At 32.9% G+C, this 20,194-nt stretch overlaps 3 protein-coding genes across 5 annotated transcripts; 1 reads left to right on the plus strand and 2 right to left on the minus strand.

Moving 5' to 3' along the window:
* Window positions 1–2,221: 2,221 nt before the first annotated feature.
* Window positions 2,222–9,115, minus strand: DGD1 (UDP-Glycosyltransferase superfamily protein). 2 transcript variants are annotated; one of them, XM_020679993.3, is made up of 7 exons: window positions 8,360–9,115; window positions 7,371–7,400; window positions 6,317–6,404; window positions 4,332–4,741; window positions 3,975–4,241; window positions 3,430–3,779; window positions 2,222–3,099 (listed from the first exon to the last, which is right to left on the minus strand). In XM_020679993.3, exons 1-7 carry the CDS (start codon window positions 8,972–8,974, stop codon window positions 2,565–2,567), a joined length of 2,295 nt encoding a protein of 764 aa, XP_020535652.1. In that variant the 5' UTR covers window positions 8,975–9,115; the 3' UTR covers window positions 2,222–2,564. The 2 variants fall into 2 exon arrangements, with proteins under 2 accessions (XP_020535652.1, XP_012074320.1); XM_012218930.4 differs by having other exon boundaries at window positions 4,332–4,816.
* A 4,595-nt stretch (window positions 9,116–13,710) lies between these two features.
* Window positions 13,711–15,986, plus strand: LOC105635813 (NC domain-containing protein-like protein). 2 transcript variants are annotated; one of them, XM_012218931.3, is made up of 3 exons: window positions 13,711–13,865; window positions 13,972–14,045; window positions 15,054–15,986. In XM_012218931.3, exons 1-3 carry the CDS (start codon window positions 13,846–13,848, stop codon window positions 15,764–15,766), a joined length of 807 nt encoding a protein of 268 aa, XP_012074321.3. In that variant the 5' UTR covers window positions 13,711–13,845; the 3' UTR covers window positions 15,767–15,986. The 2 variants fall into 2 exon arrangements, with proteins under 2 accessions (XP_012074321.3, XP_012074322.3); XM_012218932.4 differs by having other exon boundaries at window positions 13,713–13,865; window positions 15,084–15,986.
* A 946-nt stretch (window positions 15,987–16,932) lies between these two features.
* Window positions 16,933–19,972, minus strand: LOC105635814 (Ribosomal protein S8e family protein). The gene is made up of 9 exons (XM_012218933.4): window positions 19,831–19,972; window positions 19,612–19,731; window positions 19,444–19,511; window positions 18,418–18,526; window positions 18,231–18,299; window positions 18,027–18,084; window positions 17,549–17,784; window positions 17,394–17,445; window positions 16,933–17,270 (listed from the first exon to the last, which is right to left on the minus strand). Exons 1-9 carry the CDS (start codon window positions 19,831–19,833, stop codon window positions 17,203–17,205), a joined length of 783 nt encoding a protein of 260 aa, XP_012074323.1. The 5' UTR covers window positions 19,834–19,972; the 3' UTR covers window positions 16,933–17,202.
* Between the last annotated feature and the right edge of the window lie 222 nt (window positions 19,973–20,194).

Raw genomic sequence — 20,194 nt, forward strand, 5'->3', positions numbered from 1 at the left:
AATTAATAAATGATTAAATCATGTGAGCGAAACTGGTAAAGGTAATTGACTAATTACCTTTTAATTAAATTAATGTTTCATTTAATGAAGTAAAAATTTAATGCAGATATTGGACATATTCAATTACTCTAATTTTTTAAAAGTATCATCAAAGTCATAATTTACTGCTTAAAATGCTTTTTGTCTTCCTTTTTCTTTGCTTGAAAAGAAATATGCAAATATATGAATATATAATAGGAGGATTGTGTGATCCAACTAGTGGAATTAATGTTGGTCATAAACACTTTGTTCCACATAAAGGTAAAATAAGAAAGAAAAGAAAAGAAAAGAAAAGAATATCCATTAATTAAAAGAATATTCAAGTTAAGTGATACTGATACAGAATCCAACAGAATATTCTCACAAAGCAACATTAAAATATAACGACAGCATGTGATATGTGGGAACAAACCATGTAGGATCCTCGTACACACCATCAATTAATCTATAGTGGCTCCAATCCCAAACTTAAAACCCTGAACATTCCTCATCATCAAAAAATTAAAATTGTTAACTAATGGCTTATTTTTGTTCTGTCTCCCAAATATATAATTATAATTATAAGATCACCAGAAAATAAATTACCATTTGCTGGAAAAAGTTTTATTAAGTTCTTCTTCTTGCAAAGAGTCCATTAAGCTGTTAAATGTACATTCATTTTCAGTAAAATAACTTTCAAGTATGTACTAATTACATACTTTCGCCCAAAAACTTTCATTTTGAGTGAATTTTACATCGCAATTACTCCTTAATATTATTGCATACAGAGGTTGGGCTAAATTTATCGGACATCCTTTTGAATTATGTGATCTTTTGTAGTAATATATTTTTGTGCCTAAAATTGATTTTCACAAAAAAGAACTCTTTTTTTTTTTTTTTTTGAGAAAAAAAAAAGAGAACTCAATTTATTCTAAGCTTTTTCTAAATTAGCTTATATTAAAAAAATTATTATCCATATCAATCAAATATATGTAATTTAATTAGTAATAGTAGTCTCTCTATCTTAAAATTTAAATCGTTTAAGGTTTTTCATTCGGATTAAGAAAATAATTGATTTTCTAAAATTATAATGAAACAAATGTATTTCATCAAATTACTCTTTACTCCAAAATCATGATACTTTGCAAATAAGAAAATAATTGATTTCCTAAAATTATAATGAAACAAATGTATTTGATCAAATTACTATTTATTCCAAAATCATGATAATTTGCAAAGATAATTATTCTATCTAAGGGTAAAATTGAAAAAAAATTATTTATTAAAATACTCAAAATATCTTATATTTTGAAATAAAATAATCAGCTTAAAATGATTTATACTTTGCAACGAAAGAGAGTAATACATGTCCAACAAGATGTATATGAATATGAAATTAGGAATGTTGGAATAAGAAAGATCAGGTGAAAAGTGGTTGTTATGGGCATAAAATAGATTCTTTTGCAGACAACCATCTTGCATATTCACCTTAGCATGAGCTGAAGAGTCAATATGAGTGAACCCTAATTAATAGTAAATGGGTTTCACATGCCTAAATTAGAAAGTCACTGTGCTAAGTACGTGTTTATGAAATAGTTAGGTCGCACATGAACCACACCGATAAACTACCAAGTGAGTGGGTACCCACACTCTCTTTCTTAATTCCTAAGTCTAATTCTTTGACTGTTTAATTCTTTCACAAGATCTTTTTTTTTTTTTTTTTTTCTGTGTTTATTATGTCTGATAACCAGCATGACAGGTTATAGATCACGCTTACATGTTCTAGATCAATCTTACAATAAATGGCCGATGCAAATCCATTTTTTATATATATTTGGGATTATGGATAGACCGGACAAAATTATAACTTAAAATGTTGAGGGGGTTAAAAATAAAAATAGAACTAGATTTTTAATATTACAGGACCGATTGATATATATATATTTGAAAATATAAATAATACTCACTATAGGAAAATTGAATTTTCAAAAATTTAATAGTACTATGTGGCTGCAAGCATAATACAGGCAGGGGCGAGCATTTGATTCGACTAATTCAGTTAATTCAATTAATTTGATCAATTTAACTTGGTGAATAAATACAGAGTTAAAAATTTCTCAGGAGAAAATCTGATTTTTAGTGATTGGTTAAATGTGCAGTTTGATTACTCAAATTAACTGACACCAAAAATTGACTAATTAAATTGGGTTCAAAATGCTATTCATATTGTCCAAATTGGTCCAACGCTCACTCTTATATGGCTCTGCCTGAAGGATACAGAACATACACCCTTATATATATAGCTCACACTTATAGTTTACTTCCACTATAATATGCTGAACTTTGGCATTTATTCGTACCTATGAACAAGAAGAAACAACAAAATTTGGATGGTGCTGCCTAAATCTATATTCAGAGACAAATATTTTAGAATAAAAAGGGAAAACTTTTTCCTTCCAGCTAATAAGCCTAGCAAGCTTCTAAATACAGTGCGTGAATATTATACAAAAGGTTATTGATAACTAATAGGTGCTGGTATTAACTACTTACCAGCCATAGATGGGATTTTCTACTTGTGGAGGTAAGAGATGCAGGTCTTTACAATGCTGCCTGTCATAGTCCCGTGTCCCGGGTATTGCTCCAGTACACAGTCTCAGGAACTCATTCCCCGTGAGGCAATAATGGGCGAACGCCAACCCCCCATCAACCATCTCACACATATTAGGCAAGGAAGCAGATTTCAAAATCCTCTTTCCATTATTTTTGCCCAATTCGGAATCACCCTTGTCATTGTTCAAGACCTTGTCAAGTTCAGAATATTGTATGAATCTCTGTGTAGCAGCCTCCCATGAGAGATGATATCTTTGCTCTGGAGTAAGAGGTTGCGGCTCATTTGCTAATGCTTCCTTCACTTTTGAAACAAAGTCCTCAGATGACTTGTAAGTTAAACAGTTTGGAAATGACCTAAAGAACTCATTTGATGGGTGATCTGCACATACAACAAATTTCCCCATCGCAAGTGCCTCAGCAGTAGCTGTGCAGAGTACATCGCTCACACTAGGATTTATGAAAACTTTGTACCTTCAAGTAAGGAGAAGTTAATGTTAATAGGTAAATAGATAACATGCATAAAGCCACAGATAAACGGATTTGGAAATGTTCAAAGGACTAACTAAAAATACTTTAAGCCAGACATATGCACAAAGTACTTCACTAGTCCAGTCGTTGTTACCATTCCAAATTAGGCCGGTAGGCTAACTCAGGATGTGAAATGATTCTATTTCTTTTTTCCTTAAAATTATAGTTTACTTGAGCAATGAAATTATAAAGTTATTCCAAATACTATTCTCCCCTCGGAACAACATTGGCATTGATCCAATAAAAGGCTTCGGTTCCCATCAGATTACTTACCCATGAAGAGAATCATCTGCATGATCTCGCCCTTTCAGAAAGTTGACATTCAAATCGAACTTTTTAGCTGCAATCTGAACTTCATGTGCATCCTCTCCATTTCCAAATACATCCAATTTGAATCCATCAAGCTCATTTTTGTGCTTTGATAGCAAATCTATCAACTCCTTATATCCCTTAGCCCAGACCATCTTGCCAAGGAAATATGCTCCTTTTGAGAAGGCCTGCTGCCCAAGTTCTCTTTCTGCAGCAACCTTTTCTCCAATTTTCAGAAACTTTGGATTAACACCATGAACATTGCAAATCACAGATTTGGGTAAATCCTGAGTGGCAGCAGAAAGGCGAAGAACCTGAATAATGAACACATATTTTAGTTGAAATGATAGGATGAACACTTGAAAACTAAAGATAATTGATGATAAACTTATATAAACAAAAAAATTTAATTGCATCCAATCATCTCTTTCAGCCAACTACTAAGCTTAAGCCACAACTCAGAATTGAATGAAAGTAAGCAACTTGAATCACAAATTAGACAAATTTACCTTGTGACAGTATGCTCGGGTAACCCAATTGTTTATGTGTTTTACAAAGAAAGCTTGGAGAGCCCCATTCCTTTCCCTCTTGATGTATTCTAGGTAATTTGTGTGGACAACACCTACAACATGGTTGAACTTATCAGTCCAGCGCTTACCATGGTGATACCAATTCAGATGTTCTGGTTCTTCCAAGATAGCAATGTCAGCGTCCTTCGACGGAATAAACTGAGAAGTATCTCCAGCTGGAATTATGCTTCTCCGTGATTTTGAGAACTAGAAAACGATGAGAACAAAATAGTCACGTACTGCTAACGATTAGTACTATCAAAATGACAGCGCAAAATCTAATTATCAATCACATACCTTTCCTGGATAGAAAGAGATTTTAAAATCAGCCTTAAAGCCAATCCTATCCTCAAGCCAAGTCCGGATATAATTCTCCTGCTCTTCTGGTGAACTAAAAGTGAGATTGTTGGGATAAACTAGTTCTTGATCGGACTGGCAAAGCCAAGGAACCAACAAAGTGACCTTTTGTTTTTCAGACTTTGATAGATACGCAGCTCGAAAAAGTGGATTTACAGCTGTGCCAGTCATCCACGGAAGACTAGCAGTTGTGACAATGGCAACATGCCTCTTCCCATCTGTTGGGTTATGATTTGATATATCAGTCCACAAGCCACCATCATAGCTATGTCCTGTACTTTGAAGGACACTTGCTATCCTTAAATCCAGTTCATCGTTCACATTCTCATTATCCAATAAGGAGGATTCTCCTGTAGAAAGTGACCGAAGTAAAATTTGATTCTTACGTTTACTGCACAAGCTTTCAACTATCTTGTCACATATATCTGAAATCATATTGAAAAACATAATTAAAGTTCAACAGTGTTTCTATCAGCCAATATGAAGCATGTTCTCAACTGAAAAAGAGGTAGGGGAAGCTATGGCACAAGGCTAGGGGGGATCCAAAAAATCAAATTAGTGGGGCAATGCATAAAAGTAGGAATTTAGTGGGGGCAAAATATAAAAATTCAATGGAATAAGTACAAATTAACATAACTATATATACTAAAATGTGAAAACTTATAAACTAAACTGTAAAAGACCAGTGGGGGCAAGTGCCCCCATTGCCCCCATTGTAGATCCACCCCTGCACAAGGCCAGTAAATATAAAAACGCATACGTGGAATAATTTACTCATAGCAAGGAGATATCAATAACAATTATACTGGCTCTCCTGATTGTTCAGCTATTAACGAACTGTAAATTGTTTATTCAACAAACGCAAGCAGATTCCTCCTGTGATAATCATACGAAAAACACACTATGGCAAAGGAAAAAAGAGGATTGGTGTAGAAGAGTTTATTAATATTAATACTGCCATCTCAACCCATTAGAATCTTAAAAAAGAAATGGGTGGGAAAACTGAACTATCCATCCACTTCCTTCCTGCCAGACAGACACCTTCTTACAAAACGATGAATCTAGAGACATGGCTTGTTTTTTTTTTTTTTTGTTCCTCACAGTGACAGGAAAAAAAAAATGTTATGCTAACAGAGAGAGTACATTTGAAAAGAGCAGAAAAAAAAGATCAAAACACTCAGCTACCAGGCATATTTCCTGGTTAAACATCGCAGGAAAGAAACAACAACAATTTGCTATGTTATACGTCAAATTTTTATTGCTACGTAATTAGAACTTTTAGAGGCTTAAAAGTTGTAGCCCTGTTATTCAAATAAATAACCAGATCCTAGATCTTAAGAGAAGTCCAATCTCTGTCATCCAATATTAACATAATTCAAGAGACAGAAAGAGCACAAGTACGCCTAATTTTAAAAGCCGCTATGGTTGCATATAGTTTACTGCCAGTATGCCACAGTAAAATCTCTTAAATCAATAATAAGTACTTGGTCCTGCATCAACAAGAAACATCCTAAATCTTTTTTTTAGAATCAAAAGTTATAATTTGATATCCAGAATTCAAACAAATAATACTCATAACATTTTGAAATTCATCCACCCGAATTTTTACCTATTTTATCCAAAGAAATCAAACTACAAGTTAAAGTTGGTATAACAAAGCATAACTTGTCTTGACAAAGATCACTTAGTTAATAATTTCCTCTTATACTTTTGATTGCATCCAAACATGCAAACCAAGTCAATATAGAGAAGCATGAAAAAAAATCAACGATTCGAGACTACGTAAAGAAAATATGAGGAATCAACTAAAATGATGAGGCTCATAAAATAGCATTAGCCAAAAATTACAAAACATATATTATAAATGGAGAGACAGGGAGCTGACAATTATTCATTTGCACTTGAATAAATCACAAATTACTTGCCTCTTCTAACACCAAGTTGATCCAAAAATGGCCCTGACTGCCTAACAAAATACGCCAACAATTCCGGTACATCCAGTGGTGGTACTTCCTATATCAGATAGAGACAAAAAAATCATTCGGCACAGTACACTGACTTAATGATGTATTTCCTCCTTTTGCATTAAATAAACATTAATCCTTAAAATTCTGAAAAGACTATACAAAGAACTAACAAAAGTTTTCTTGATTCACAGGAAACCATTTGCAAATGCACTCATCACTAGAGAAATTAGAACCAAAATTAAAAATTATTTAACCCCAAAACAGAAAGAACTTAAGCAACAAAACCAAATCAAACATTTAGTGAACAAGTTAAAGGATAGAAAAAATATCCTTGAACTTCATGAAAAAGAAATGAATACTGAAAATAGAGCATAGTATCCATTTCCATACATTCGTAAAAATCCTAGCCCAATAGCATCTCGTACAAATATATGACCATGGGCTAACAAACCAAAAGCTAATGAGAGGTGCTCACAACAGCATATGCAATATTATGATTGCAGATGCACACAGATGTCACAGAAAACCCTTGTAAAGAGAAGAATACATCTAAGCATCAAATACAAATATAGTCCAAAGCCACATATTGGTTACTTGTAAACCAAATGAGAGAGAGAGAGAGAGAGAGAGAGAGAGAGAGAGAGAGAGAGCATATTTGTTAAATATCCCAAAACTACAATAAATGACAACAGCATTTGAACCCCTGACCCTCCCACTACAAAATGACAGACCATCACCACCTAAATGTTCATTTTTTAAGACCGATATAGAACCATCCAATTGTATAAACTGTTTTCATGTTTATCACTACGCATGCATGAAATTTACCACATGCCATGCACCAAAATTTTGCATGCCATTAGATACTACATCAGACAGTAATGCACTTGATGCAAGAAAAAATCTTCCAGAGGGACCTAGCAGTAGAAGACACCATTACATACTAGTAAAGGGGATATGCATGTCATATATTAGATTTGAGATCGAAGGTGGAATGTGTCAGACAACTAACCTTTGTCTCTTGAGGCTCCCGGATTGCTTTCTGCAAAAATAGATAGATACTTCAGTAGAAGAATGGGTGCAGCTTTTGATACCAAAATGAATGCTAACATAAATAAAAAGAGCATCAAGATTTTTAACATTGATATTACAAGTTCAGGTATTCAATGTCAGACCAAACACCTATGAAATAATTTGAGGCAGAAATCTATACATCCTTCTCCCATGCAATAGCTTATAGTGGTATCAAAAATTAACAATTTATCTAAACAAAAAAAAAAAAAAAGAAAGAAAAAAAGAAAAATCACATACACGCCCACATAGGGATTCGAAAGTCTATGATAAGCAAAAATTTCCCAAACAAATAATGAGTCTAATGTTTGAAAATGAAGTACACAGCTTGGTGGAAAATAGCCATTAATGATAAGGCTTGTAATAGGCTTAGCTACGCTCATGGCCTATGTGTTACACAACTTAAATGAGATCCCAGAGGCTTACTATTCAGTTTGGTCAATATCAGGAAAACAACAGATCAAAACTCGATCATTCATACTAAATTCAGCTTTTCAATTAGGTTCTTTCAGTCCCAATTAACTTTATAAAGTATGCTTAGACAAAGTTTCACCTGAAGGTAGATTGCAAAAAGATTTTTGATTTGTAACTGACTGGGTGTGTACATCAGTAATCTACGAGCTCCATCAAACTTTGTTAACAAAATTAGCGCTTCTAACCAACAACTGAATAAAGAACCAATAAATCCCTCCACTTATAACCGCTCCAAAATAAATACATGAATTTGTAAGACACTATTACGCCATATAAGCATCAGGAACTCCAAATTTTAAAAAAATAAAGCGATAATTTTTTCTTTTTTTGAGTGAAAATATAGTGATAATTTAAACAAATTAGCAGTGACTAAAACTCTAAAAGGCATAACAAGCAAAATACGATGCAAACAACTGGTGGAGAAAATGAAAACTCAATCAATTCACCAAAACATACCAAGCTAGACTTCAATTTCTCCACAAACTCATTATTCTTCAAGCCCCCAAAAATCTCCACGGACTCACTCTTCTTCTCCAACTGCCTCAACCTCTTCTTGAACGCCCTTATGGGTTCCCATTCCTCAAACTGACCCCCCTCCTCTTTCGAATCCCCCCAAAACTCCCTAAATCTAACAGGCCTCCTCCATCTTCTAACCCTATCAAACTCCACAGTTCCATTTCTATCCCCATCCTCCGCCTCAGCCACTATTGCATTCCTTATAGCCGACAAATCAATCCCAAGAGTCGCCCTCGGTCCCCACTTCTCCAATACTTTCTTGCTAATCTCCGGCGCTGAGTAAACCCTCCGAAATTCCGATATTTTCGGCTGCAATTTCTTCACGAAATCAATTTCCGCTGCCGTGGATGACCTAAACGAACCTACAGAGAAGGAAGTGGACGCAGAGTTGATGAAATTCTCGATCTCTCTATCAAACGAGTTAGCTAGATTCTTAAAAGAGTTAGCTCTGGCCCGCATAAGTTGAAGATCCGCGTCAGCCGAATCACGGACCTCGCGCCATCCTTTAGATATAAAAGAGAAAGCCGAAGTGGAAGGTTGTGCTTCGCCGTCCATAGCAGATTCGATAAGCAATTAGGGTGTTTAGTCAATAAATTAGGGATTTTTCCTTATTTCCTCAGCAGAAGAAGAAGAAGAAGAAGAGTTGTGGAAGGGAGAGCAAAGAAATGGGGATACTGCAGTTGGGGTTTTTAACGGTTATGATTTTTTAGTGGGTTTTTTCTATACTTCTCTCGAAGGAGACACGTGGCCGAACACGGAGGTTTGAATGGGTAAGGAGAGATTTTGGCGGTTGCTGACTTGGGACGTTCACGTGGGATACTGAGGTGGCATGCAGTGATTGGGGAATGTCTGAATACGGTGAATATTCGCCAATGAAGTCTGACGGATATTCTGCTTCAAGCCTTCAAGGGAAAGAAGGAAGCCTGTGGGGTTTTGTATTGTCTGTGCGGGTCTACATGAGAATTGATGTGATTGAGGCAACATGGAGGATGGCGATTGGCCTGGTCTATGAATTATCATTTCCAAATTGTTTGTTGGTAAGTTGGCTTGCCTTGAATTGTATTGTTAGGCATGAATTTCAAGAGGCTTACAAAAAATTAAGATAATTAGCTAAAAAAATATCCATGTACGTCCGATAAAATTAATCTTATCAGTATAAAAAATTAACCTTTCTTATAAATGAAGCTACAACACTTCCAAGAAATATTCTAAGACTGTGTGAATCTTGAAATATAATATTATTAGAGGTTGAGATTCAATCATTAGACTCCAAATCGAATTATTATAAATGGAACCTTCTTCAAAAATTTCTCTAAAGGTGGATAATGGAATTACTGGTTTGTTGATTTTGTGCCCAACGTTCTTAATAGTTCAAATCGAAATTCTTTGACTTTGCTTACAGTTCGAGAGAAGTATAAATTAATTTTGAAATATTCAAAATCTACGTGAATGTTGAAATATTCTAAAAAATAATCTTTCTTATAAATTGACAGCACTCTTGAAAAATATTCATGTTAATTAAGTATGATTTAATTGGTCTTCTTACTTATATGAAAAATGGAGGTCTGAGTTCGAATTATCTCGATCTTATTTTTATTAATTTAGTGAGTAAAAAGGAGCAGTGTTGTTTCGGTCTATCGTATTCATTTCAGTTTGATATGGTTAATGTTTTACTTTATCCTTTATTTTTTAAGGTTTTCAAAAAATTTAATAGTTAAATGTACCAGTTTTGTTCATTTAACCGAATCGTATGTGAAATAATCAAATGCATTTTTAAAATATTTTCATTTCCATCACATTATCCAAAAATAAAATTTCTAAATAAATTAAAGATGAAATTTTTTTTAATATTAACTATAATATATAGTTTCTCAAAGAATAATAATAATCATAATTATTATTTTATTTATTATTATTTGTGAAGCAAAATACAACCAACCCTGTTTTGACAGCAACTGGCCAAGAGCAACAGCAACAACAACAAAGAAATACATCAAGTTGTCAAATGATACTGATTTTTCCAAACAGTGTTAGATTGACAGCACTCAAGCACACATTTCCATTGTCAAAACCAAAAACAATCACAAATTCAATTCCAAACAATCACCTCTATTTTATTTAAGTAAAAAACAAATTCAATGGGACCCTTTTTTTTTTTTTTTGCACAGTCCTCCACCCATTTGGTTTGGTATATTCCAATGACTTTGCGGGCTAATTTAAATGTGATCCCACCATTTTTTTTTTTTTTTATCTCTGTGTTCTTCTATACATGTCATAGTCTTATTACTATTGGGTTTTCATTGATACATCACTATTTAACATTTCATAATCTTCTATTGTTTTCTAATTTATCTTTTACTTAATTAATAATTGTTTTTTCTCAAAGAAATTAATTAATAGTTAACATCAAGTAAATGCAAACAAATTTATGCACCTATCTAAATATGTGAGATTAATAATTTAATGCTTAATGGTTTGAGCGTGGATTTCATGATTCATGTGTTAATTATTGGTCTAATACATAAATTTATCCGTATGTACTTTGCGTAAAAAATTTTATGGCACCCTCGACTTTTACTTTGACAAACACTTTAATTTATAAAATTATACCAATTAGATATATTAAAACTTGAAAAAGTTATTTTATTGAATATTCAAATTTTTAAAATGATATCAATTACACACTCATTCGATAGTTAGAAAATGTAAAAATTATTGTTCCAAATATTATACTAATCACATATTAAATGAATATTTTCCATATAAATGCCAAAAACACCAAAGAAATATTATTGCTAGTATAGAGAGTGGTACAATATAAGCAAAATTCATTATTTCAAGGGCAAAATTTGAGGTGCTATAAGGTTTTTTCCGTAGAGTACATGGGTATATTTATGCATTTGACTGTTAATTATTACTATCTTAAATGTAACAACAAATGATTGTAAATTAATTACTAATGCATCATTTAAATTGTTCAAATAGTTTAATTACTATTCTAATCGACGACAAATATATTGTTTAAGGTTGTTATATGTGATTATTGAAATAATTAATTATCTTAAATTATAACTAAACATTCATTAATTTGATTCAATTTCTCTTTCAAAAAAATTATAGAGATAATTATTGCATTTAGTATAAAAAAAAGTAAACATAGAAAAATATTATTAATAACTCAAAACAACTTATATTTATAGAAAAAATAACTTTCCTAATACGACTTATAATTTTTCCTAATAAAACTTATAATTGTGGAGAGGAGGAATAATTTTTATAGATTAATGAAATTAATTTTTTCTTGTAACTATCAAAAGGTTATTATAATGGAAAAATATTTATATATTCCTTACATTGTTAAAACGTGATTGAACTTGAAATTATGCAACAACTATTAGGGGCATTCCCTATGAGTAACTTAATTTCAATGTCATGTTTTTTCTTTTTTATGAAATGATAAAGTGATAATTAGCTAATTAATATTGCAGTTGATGTTAAAATATAAAATAATAATCAAAGTATATTCTTTTTTATTTTAATATGTTAATAATAAATATTAATAAAATATTATGATATTTCAAATTTTATTGATTAATTAAACAAGTTAATTTATAAAATTACAAGTTTTAAATTTGTAAAACTTTTTTAATAGAACTTTGCAAGGTACAAATTTTAGTAACATCTTATGCCATTAAAACACACACACTATAAGACAACAAGTACAAAATTTTGAAGATTTCGACACATTATAATATATTATCTCATTAGAACAGGTTATGATGCACAGCTCACTTATTTATAGAAAGATAAACTTTTAAATTTTTTTTTTCTTTGGCATGTGGAAGTCGTTTTGTTTTTTGAAAAGATTATAACGTTATTTTTAAAATAAAAAACATATGAGTCACGTCATGAGTAACAGAGAACCAACAAATAAAAAATTATTATATGTGGAGAACTGATAATTAATTATTTTTATATTTGATAAAAAAAATTAAAAATTCTTATCAATTGAGAAAAACCTAGAGTTATATGCATTCTATGAGTAATTATCTTTTATTGTCTTTTTGTATATTGCAAATATTTAAGTTAAGAAAGAAAGAGATAATTATAAATTTAACGTTTGAATTTTATTCATTTTTCTACTCTAATGTCTGCATTTTATTTTTTATCAATTAAATATCAGAACTAATAAATCCTTTTACAATTAAGCACATTTGGTTGAAAATCGAAAAATTAAAATCAACCATTTTACTTCATTTCTTCACTTTATATATTTCCTAGATGTTATATTTATATTTATATCTTATTATTTCTTTTTTCTTTCATTTATATTTCCTAGTGGAACGAAAATTGTAAGAAATTTTATCTTTTAAAAGAGAGAGAAGATAATAAAAAATTTTAAAAAGAAAAAAAAAAAAAGAAAGGTGATGTTTATATTTAATATCGTTACTTAGCAAAATTATATATTTTAGTTTTTCAGTAAAATATTTCATCTAAAATGCACTTAATTGAAAAAAATTTGTCCACTCTAGCTTTTAATTGATAAAAAAAAATTAGATACTAAAAAGGAAAACTAACAAAGTTTAAACACCAGTTTATAATTATTCCAAATTAAAAAATAAGTTGCTATGCATAGCAATACTAATAAAAAATGACAAGAAGTGTCAAAATGGATCATATGAAACTGGAATACATATCACAGTACGTAAATAAAGTTAAATTTAAATGAATACATATAAAAATGGATAATCCGTATAAGACACAAATTTAAACGAATTGTATTATGGTTTGACTCATCTCTAGCTTGTTTAATTAAGGATAAAAAAGTAATTTTGATATGTTATATATAGCAAGAAAATTACATATTTTAACACGTCGAATTTTAAAATTTGTGTACGAGTCATTCAATGAAATTGATCGGTGTTTAAACTCATATATGATCCTTTTAATTAAGTGGGCTACGCCTATTGCATATCACTCGTTTATTTTTATGTTGTGTTTGTATTCTACTATTTAACATGATTATTAAATGGTATCACTCGTTTATTTTTATATTGTGTTTGTATTCTACTATTTAACATGATTATTAAATGGACGCGTTGGTGTTGGTCTTACTCATATTGCATATTCGTTGAAACGGTTGGAGACACTGCCGTTTAGATGTTCGTTCTACAACAAAACTGACCGGGTTCGTAGAACTCTGGGTTAAGATAAACCGCCACGTCCTATGGCAGAAGCTAGCTGTTCGCTTGTCGACTCGGCCACGCCTTCGGTTTCCTTAACGCGTAAGGTTGTTAAATGGAGGACAATATAGTCATTTTGACGGGAAAAGGAAAAATGAAAAAATAACTGCCTTTATCGGGAATCGCATTCAGATAAAATCAAATTCCCAGAGAAGAAAATTCACAGGGAAGAGAGAAAAGGGTATGGGGCTGCTTTCAAATAGGTGATTTCTTTTTTCTTCCTTTTTTTTTTTTTTTAAAAATTTTTTCAATATGCTTATTGAAATTTCTTATTTTAATTGTCTTACTGATCTTTTTTTCTGAACACAGGATCAATAGGAAGAACTTGAAGCCAGGAGATCACATATACTCGTGGAGAGCTGCATATGTATATGCACATCACGGTACTTTCTTTTCTTGCTCTTATTTTAAGGATTTTTGTTTAATTTAGTGATTTGTTAAAATTTTATTTTTATCATTTATTTTGTTTTATGTGTTTGTTCTTTTGTTTGAAGTGTTTTTATATTGGAATGATAACTAAACTGATACGCAGTAGTGATCTGCATTATTTTTAGGCTCAAATTGAACAATGTGATGATGGGTTTTGTGCTCTTGAAATGATATGATGAGGAAATTTTACTAAAGGATTTCCCTTTGAGTTCCTCTAACTGAAACTAGTACTACATTGGATCTTAATTGTGTTTATTGAAACGTGAATGTTATGATCAATGTCTATCTGACGTTGCATGCGTTGAGCAGTTTTGTCAGAATGTAGCCTTGAGATTATGTATTTGCTTAGGTGATTGAAGGTGATATAAGTCATGTTGTTGACAAGAAATAGTAATAAAAGTTGGGATTGTTGCCTTCACTGTTAACTTACAGGAATTACGTCAGTTTGTCTTAGGACTGTGATGCTTCTCCCCTTGGTTTTATATCCTTTACTAATCAGTTCATGAATAACATAGGTGTACGATTGTTTACTTGATTAGCATTAAGATTTGCTATGATGGGTGCCTTATTGAACTGTGAACTGATTGTATTTCATGGTTTTTTTTTTTTTTTTTTTTTTTTTTTTTTTTTTTGTTATTATAATTTACAGTATAGAAATTTTTTTTTGACGTGTTAATTTTTCTACTTTGAGATACCATTTTCATGCATTATTGTACTCTGCTCGTGCTCATGTAGTGATGAGTAGATGCCAATATCTAGCCAATGCATTGGTTTACTATAATTCTTTTAGGGATAATTCTATTTCAGGTACTTGAACTTTTCAATTTTTCCATTTTGGCGTTTCATATCATCTCAATTTTCTTTTTCTAGCTTTCATCAAATTAAAAACTCTTTGAAACTTAGTAGACATCATTAAAGTTATAAATATGTTTTTTTTTTTTTTTTTTTGGTTTCTGACTTAGGTCTTTCCTTTTATCATCTGAGCATACTAGGAATCTATATCGGGGATGATAGAGTAGTTCATTTTACCAGACGTGGCCAAGAAGTAGGAACAGGGACTGTGCTGGACCTGCTCTTGTTTAGCTCGGGACCAGCCTATCAAGCGCCTTGCCCCACTTGTTCTATGCAGGAAGGGGGACATGGTGTTATCCTCTCATGCTTGAACTGCTTCCTTGCTGGTGGTGTCTTGTATCACTTCGAGTATGATGTTAACCCTGCTCTATTTCTTGCAAAAGCACGTGGCGGAACTTGTACTCTTGCAGTCTCAGACCCAAATGATATCGCAGTCCATCGGGCAAAATATCTGCTTGAGAATGGATTTGGGTGTTATAATGTATTTAAAAACAATTGTGAAGACTTTGCTATTTATTGCAAAACTGGTCTCCTTGTTGTGGATCAAGGAACTATGGGACAGAGCGGCCAAGCAGCATCCATTATAGGTGGCCCTCTTGCGGCTGTTCTATCTACACCATTGCGCCTTGTAACCACCAATGTTTATGGGATGGCAGCAACAGCTGTCGGTGTTTACTGTGTTAGCAGGTATGCTGCTGATATTGGGAAAAGGAGGGATGTACTGAAGGTCTCAGTGGAAGATCTAACAAGAAGGCTCAACACAGGCACACTCCAGGTGGCTGAAGATCAAACCTTGGCCGCCCCAATTCGACAGACTCAATAGGCTGATTCACAATAAATATTTGAACTACGTACACTTTGTCCTTCTCATCTGGTCAATAATTAGTTTGGGAGTATGATTCCCGAGCATGGTTGCAGCTTCTTTTCAATGTGATATATAGTAACTTACCCGTTTTTTATGAGAGATATTTGCAAGGATAACGACCGAAAGTTCTAAATTATGTTATAGCTAAACCGCAGATAGTGGTTTACTGTGTTACGTATGATTCAACTGTTGTAACTTGCTTAGTGCTTGTGTAACTGATGTCAAATTGTATGCTCCTTCAAGAACATTAAACTGGCTTACAGTTGATTCAACTGTTGTAACTTGCTTAGTGCTTGTGTAACTGATGTCAAATTGTATGCCCTCTCAAGAACATTAAACTGGTTTGTGGTTTTGAATGTATGATTTTGCAGTTTTCTTTTTTAATTGCATCTGGTGTCGAATGACAGAATTTTTATGCAAGTGTAATTTTGTATTGGAAGTGACGATGACATTATGATGACACTTTCATACATACGTGGACTGGACCTGCTGGTGTTTCACCGACAAAGGGCTCATCCCAAGGAATTCTCATGCATGAGCATTCTCTACGAGAGCATACTCGCTCTTCAATTGGAGACAGCCAAGGGTGTCTTGAAGCAAGAGCCAAGTTTAGTACTCTAATTGTTAACTCTTCTATTGTAACCTTTTACAGAATTGGCTATTGTTTCTTGCCAAGAAGATTATTTACTGTTTCATCCTCAAAAATTGACAATTTACCTGAGGCCAATCTTTTGATTATTTTATTTGGAACCCATGACTAATCCTTTGATTTGGAAGTGTAATCTCAATAAGAAAATACACCATTTTATCCTTGTTAAGCACAAGCGAATTTCAACTATGAACAAAATTTGAATTATAATGCATTTCCTTTACACCTAGTATGAGAAATTAAACTTCAAACAAATTCGAAAAACAAATTGTGACATTTATTTATACTCCCCAGCTTCAGCTGTGCTTATGGATATTGGTTAAAAAAAAAAAAAGAATTGATTAGGCTAAAAAATCTCAGCTTTAATATAACGGGTGAAAGAAAAATGTCAGCTTGCGCATGATTTACAGACCAAAACAGTTTACCAACCAAAGCAACGCAAATCATTATCAACTTACAGGAACGACTAACAAAATTTAGTGAAAAGAAAAACCATTGAACATTGTTAAAACAGCCTGATATGATGCCCACAAGTATTCTCCTAACTTGACAAAATTGACATAATAAAGATGTATATCATGTGATAGCCAGCACTTTCAACTTGACGCCAAGAAGAAGAAAAAGAAAACACTCAAATAGCGCTAACAAGGTGAAGTGGCTTCTGATGCAAGTAAACAGAGCAGTTAGGATTTAGGAGTTTGTGTTCCACGTTGATGGAGGAGCTTTTTTTTTTTTCACTGGTCTCCTAGACGAGAAGGACAGCATTTATACAACCATCATTCTCTGGATTATTTGTTACTTGAGCATATTTCCCTGCACCAAACCAAAAAAAAGAAACAAACGCCTGCCCTCAAAAAGAAAGCCAATAATACCAAAATGGGAAACAGAAAAGAGTGTATTTACTAATGCAACAAGGGTTGATGTGCGCAAACTTACCCCATACAACTTTGCCAGCTGGTGTGACAAGACCTAATTCACTGACATTCACCTGAAATTCACAATGAAAAATGTGCCGTCCACATAATAGCAAATCAGAATTCTAAATATACTAGTACATCAATTAATATTCGAACAACGGAACGAGTATTTACCTCAATGATGGTTCCTTTTGTTATAACACCAAGAGATGTATACATTGGACCATTAGGATTTTTCTTCACTCCAATGATTTCAAGATTGAAGGTGCATTTGAGTTCAGGGTGAGTTACATGGGCTTTTGTAAAACGCAATCCTGAGGGACGGATAAAACGCTCATACTTGGGAGGTTTTCTTGTAAAACCTGGTCCCACAAATGTAGCTTTAGTGACCATCCTCTTCCACTGCTTGGCTGCAAAAATGAGGAAAAGTGATTTATGATGAGAACCCAAAACAGAGGCAGTTATGCCACAAATAATTTTATAAGATATCAGATTAACAGAAAACTGAATCTCACAAGGAAAGGTCGCACTTTTGTACCAAAAGCGCATAAACACAGGCCTCAAGGGGGCAATATGTTTTTTTTTTTTATCAAGTACTTCATAGCACTTCTAATATGTATATACAAAAGAAAACAATTGGAGAAGTGCTTACTCTTTCGTTTGCCAGATCTAATCACTTTAAACATTTCATCTTCTGCAACAGGCCTCACCTAAAGAAGGAAGAGTTCTGGTTAAATAACATTAAGCATAAATAGAAGCGTAAAGCAACTGAATCATAATTGAGAAAACGAAAGAACAAGAATCACCGAGTAAGTAAACAACAAAAATGCTACAAAAAATGTGAACGCCATCTAACCTTGGGTAGAGGGACCTCCCACTTCCCAGCCTTCTCTTTCCTCTTTTGCTTTATAGTGTTGCTGAGCGTCTGCACATAGCATAAAGTTATATGTACAGAATCGTACATTCACATCACAATTCTTTGCACACGCATGCACATAAACTACATATAGAATCACATTAACCAATATCTATCAGCTATTAACCTTCGCCCGTTGTGTATTTTCACGATCCATCAGATAGGCAGGAACTGCTCCTTCATTAACTTGATCATCCACCTTGCGCCTAGATGTTGACTCCTCATGCATGGCCAACCTGTTGACATGATACAAAAATTATCCACAAGCAAAACCATCAACAAATGTTAACCAATAACTGATAAATGTAGCACACCCTGATGCAATTGCAGTACTACTGCACATTAACCAGCTAATAAATAGAAACACAAGCAAAATATGGACAGATTAATTTGCAAGAAAATATAAAAAGACTAAACAGAGAAAGGTACATTCGCATGTATGCAATTAGGTCCTAACTTTTAAAAATCTGACCATAATTTTCACAAATGCTTTGAAAGATCCTTTACATCAGATCTGAGATGAAGAAAATTATTTAATTGTGCATACAACAAATAACAAAAAATTTTTTGGCCTGTAGATTTAAGTGATAACAAAAGACTAGCAGATCATTGCATGATTAGCTACAAGGGAATTCACCTTTTTTTTTTTTTTTTCCTTTTTCTATCTTTTTTCTTCTTTTCGTCTTTTGGTAACAAACTTCTACCACAAGCCATAATCCATCTCACCAGAAGATAAAATCTTTGCTAGAAGTTCTAAGCCTGAGACAACACCAATAAGTTTGACTGCAACCATCATACCAACTTTCACTCTCCATAAATTGTTTTCAACAAAATTATTCTCACATTTTACACTCACCAACATTATCCCCTGTGCACAACTCAATTTGGTGAAAAATCCAGAACAATTATCAATTCTAAAGAACTCTAGCTCGTCAGATATTTCTATCAAATTCAAATAATTATTTCCAAAATGTTGAAATTCAAAATTATTTCTAGCCCTCCCAAGTCCTAATCTTCCACTTAGATCAGTCCATTATCAGGTAATCATCCTTTCCAAATAAGCACACACAGAAAAGTAACAAATACAATAAATACTAACATTTGCTTTATATGTATAGTTCACAATTAATTACAAGAGACAGAAAGTGCTTACGTTTTCTTCATGAGGGCCTTCTCAGCATAGTTTTTCTTGGCAATCATCTTACCCTTAATACCCAATGCCTGATATCACCAATAGAAACCAAATTAAAATCCTATTCCCGCATGAACCAATCATCATTAAAAAAAAAAAAAAAATTGACAGAGAAAAGAAGAAGCAGACCTTCTGGGCTCTTTCAGAGCGCTTGTGAACTTCACGCGCCTCCTTCTTGCGCTTGCGCTCGAAGTGGTCGAGGCGGTAGCCATGCCTCTTCCTGTGCAGTTCTATGTAATCCCCTTGCGGCTATCATCAAAATATCAATTATCAGTTAATCAAAAACGATAAAAATAAAAATAAAAATAAACCAAAACTTGAAGCATCGCAAAATAGAGAACAACAAACCATGGCGAATTCACTTTCAGTATCAGACTACAGAAAGAAGAAACCAGAGTGTAAACTATTTTTTGCGTTAGAAGATAGAAACCCTAACTAAAAAGTTTTCGATTTTTAGGACTGAAAATGGGTTTTAATTTTCGGGTGGAGAAGTTGGGTTTTGGATGTTACGACCGGTGCATACCGCCAATTAATTGGGTCCGTGAAGACAAGTTTTGCCCTGGGCCTTTTCTTCACCCAATTGGGCTGCATTCTAAGTCAGGGTTATGAAGCTATGAATTAGGCCCAAAAATCTTGGCTCAAATTATTTACTAATTTGGGTCAACTTAAATAGAAAAATTTTAAATTTAAAACATTTTTTTAACAGCCAAAT

The sequence above is a fragment of the Jatropha curcas genome, chromosome 2, assembly GCF_041381405.1.
Source record: "Jatropha curcas cultivar XTBG-Jc1 chromosome 2, XTBG_Jcur_1.0, whole genome shotgun sequence".
NCBI classification, from domain to species: Eukaryota; Viridiplantae; Streptophyta; class Magnoliopsida; order Malpighiales; family Euphorbiaceae; genus Jatropha; species Jatropha curcas.

Excerpts from the sequence above, each read along its gene's own strand:
- DGD1 (XM_012218930.4), bottom strand. The coding sequence starts at position 8,974 with ATGGACGGCGAAGCACAACCTTCCACTTCGGCTTTCTCTTTTATATCT. Across the intron at positions 7,401-8,359 it reads AGAAATTGAAGTCTAGCTTG|AAAGCAATCCGGGAGCCTCA; the intron begins GTATGTTTTGGT and ends CTATTTTTGCAG. Across the intron at positions 4,817-6,316 it reads TCAACTTGGTGTTAGAAGAG|ATATATGTGACAAGATAGTT; the intron begins GCAAGTAATTTG and ends ATATGATTTCAG.
- LOC105635813 (XM_012218931.3), top strand. The coding sequence starts at position 13,846 with ATGGGGCTGCTTTCAAATAG. Across the intron at positions 13,866-13,971 it reads ATGGGGCTGCTTTCAAATAG|GATCAATAGGAAGAACTTGA; the intron begins GTGATTTCTTTT and ends TTCTGAACACAG. Across the intron at positions 14,046-15,053 it reads ATATGTATATGCACATCACG|GTCTTTCCTTTTATCATCTG; the intron begins GTACTTTCTTTT and ends TTTCTGACTTAG.
- LOC105635814 (XM_012218933.4), bottom strand. Across the intron at positions 18,300-18,417 it reads AAAATACACAACGGGCGAAG|ACGCTCAGCAACACTATAAA; the intron begins GTTAATAGCTGA and ends TGCTATGTGCAG. Across the intron at positions 17,271-17,393 it reads AGCTGGCAAAGTTGTATGGG|GGAAATATGCTCAAGTAACA; the intron begins GTAAGTTTGCGC and ends GGTTTGGTGCAG.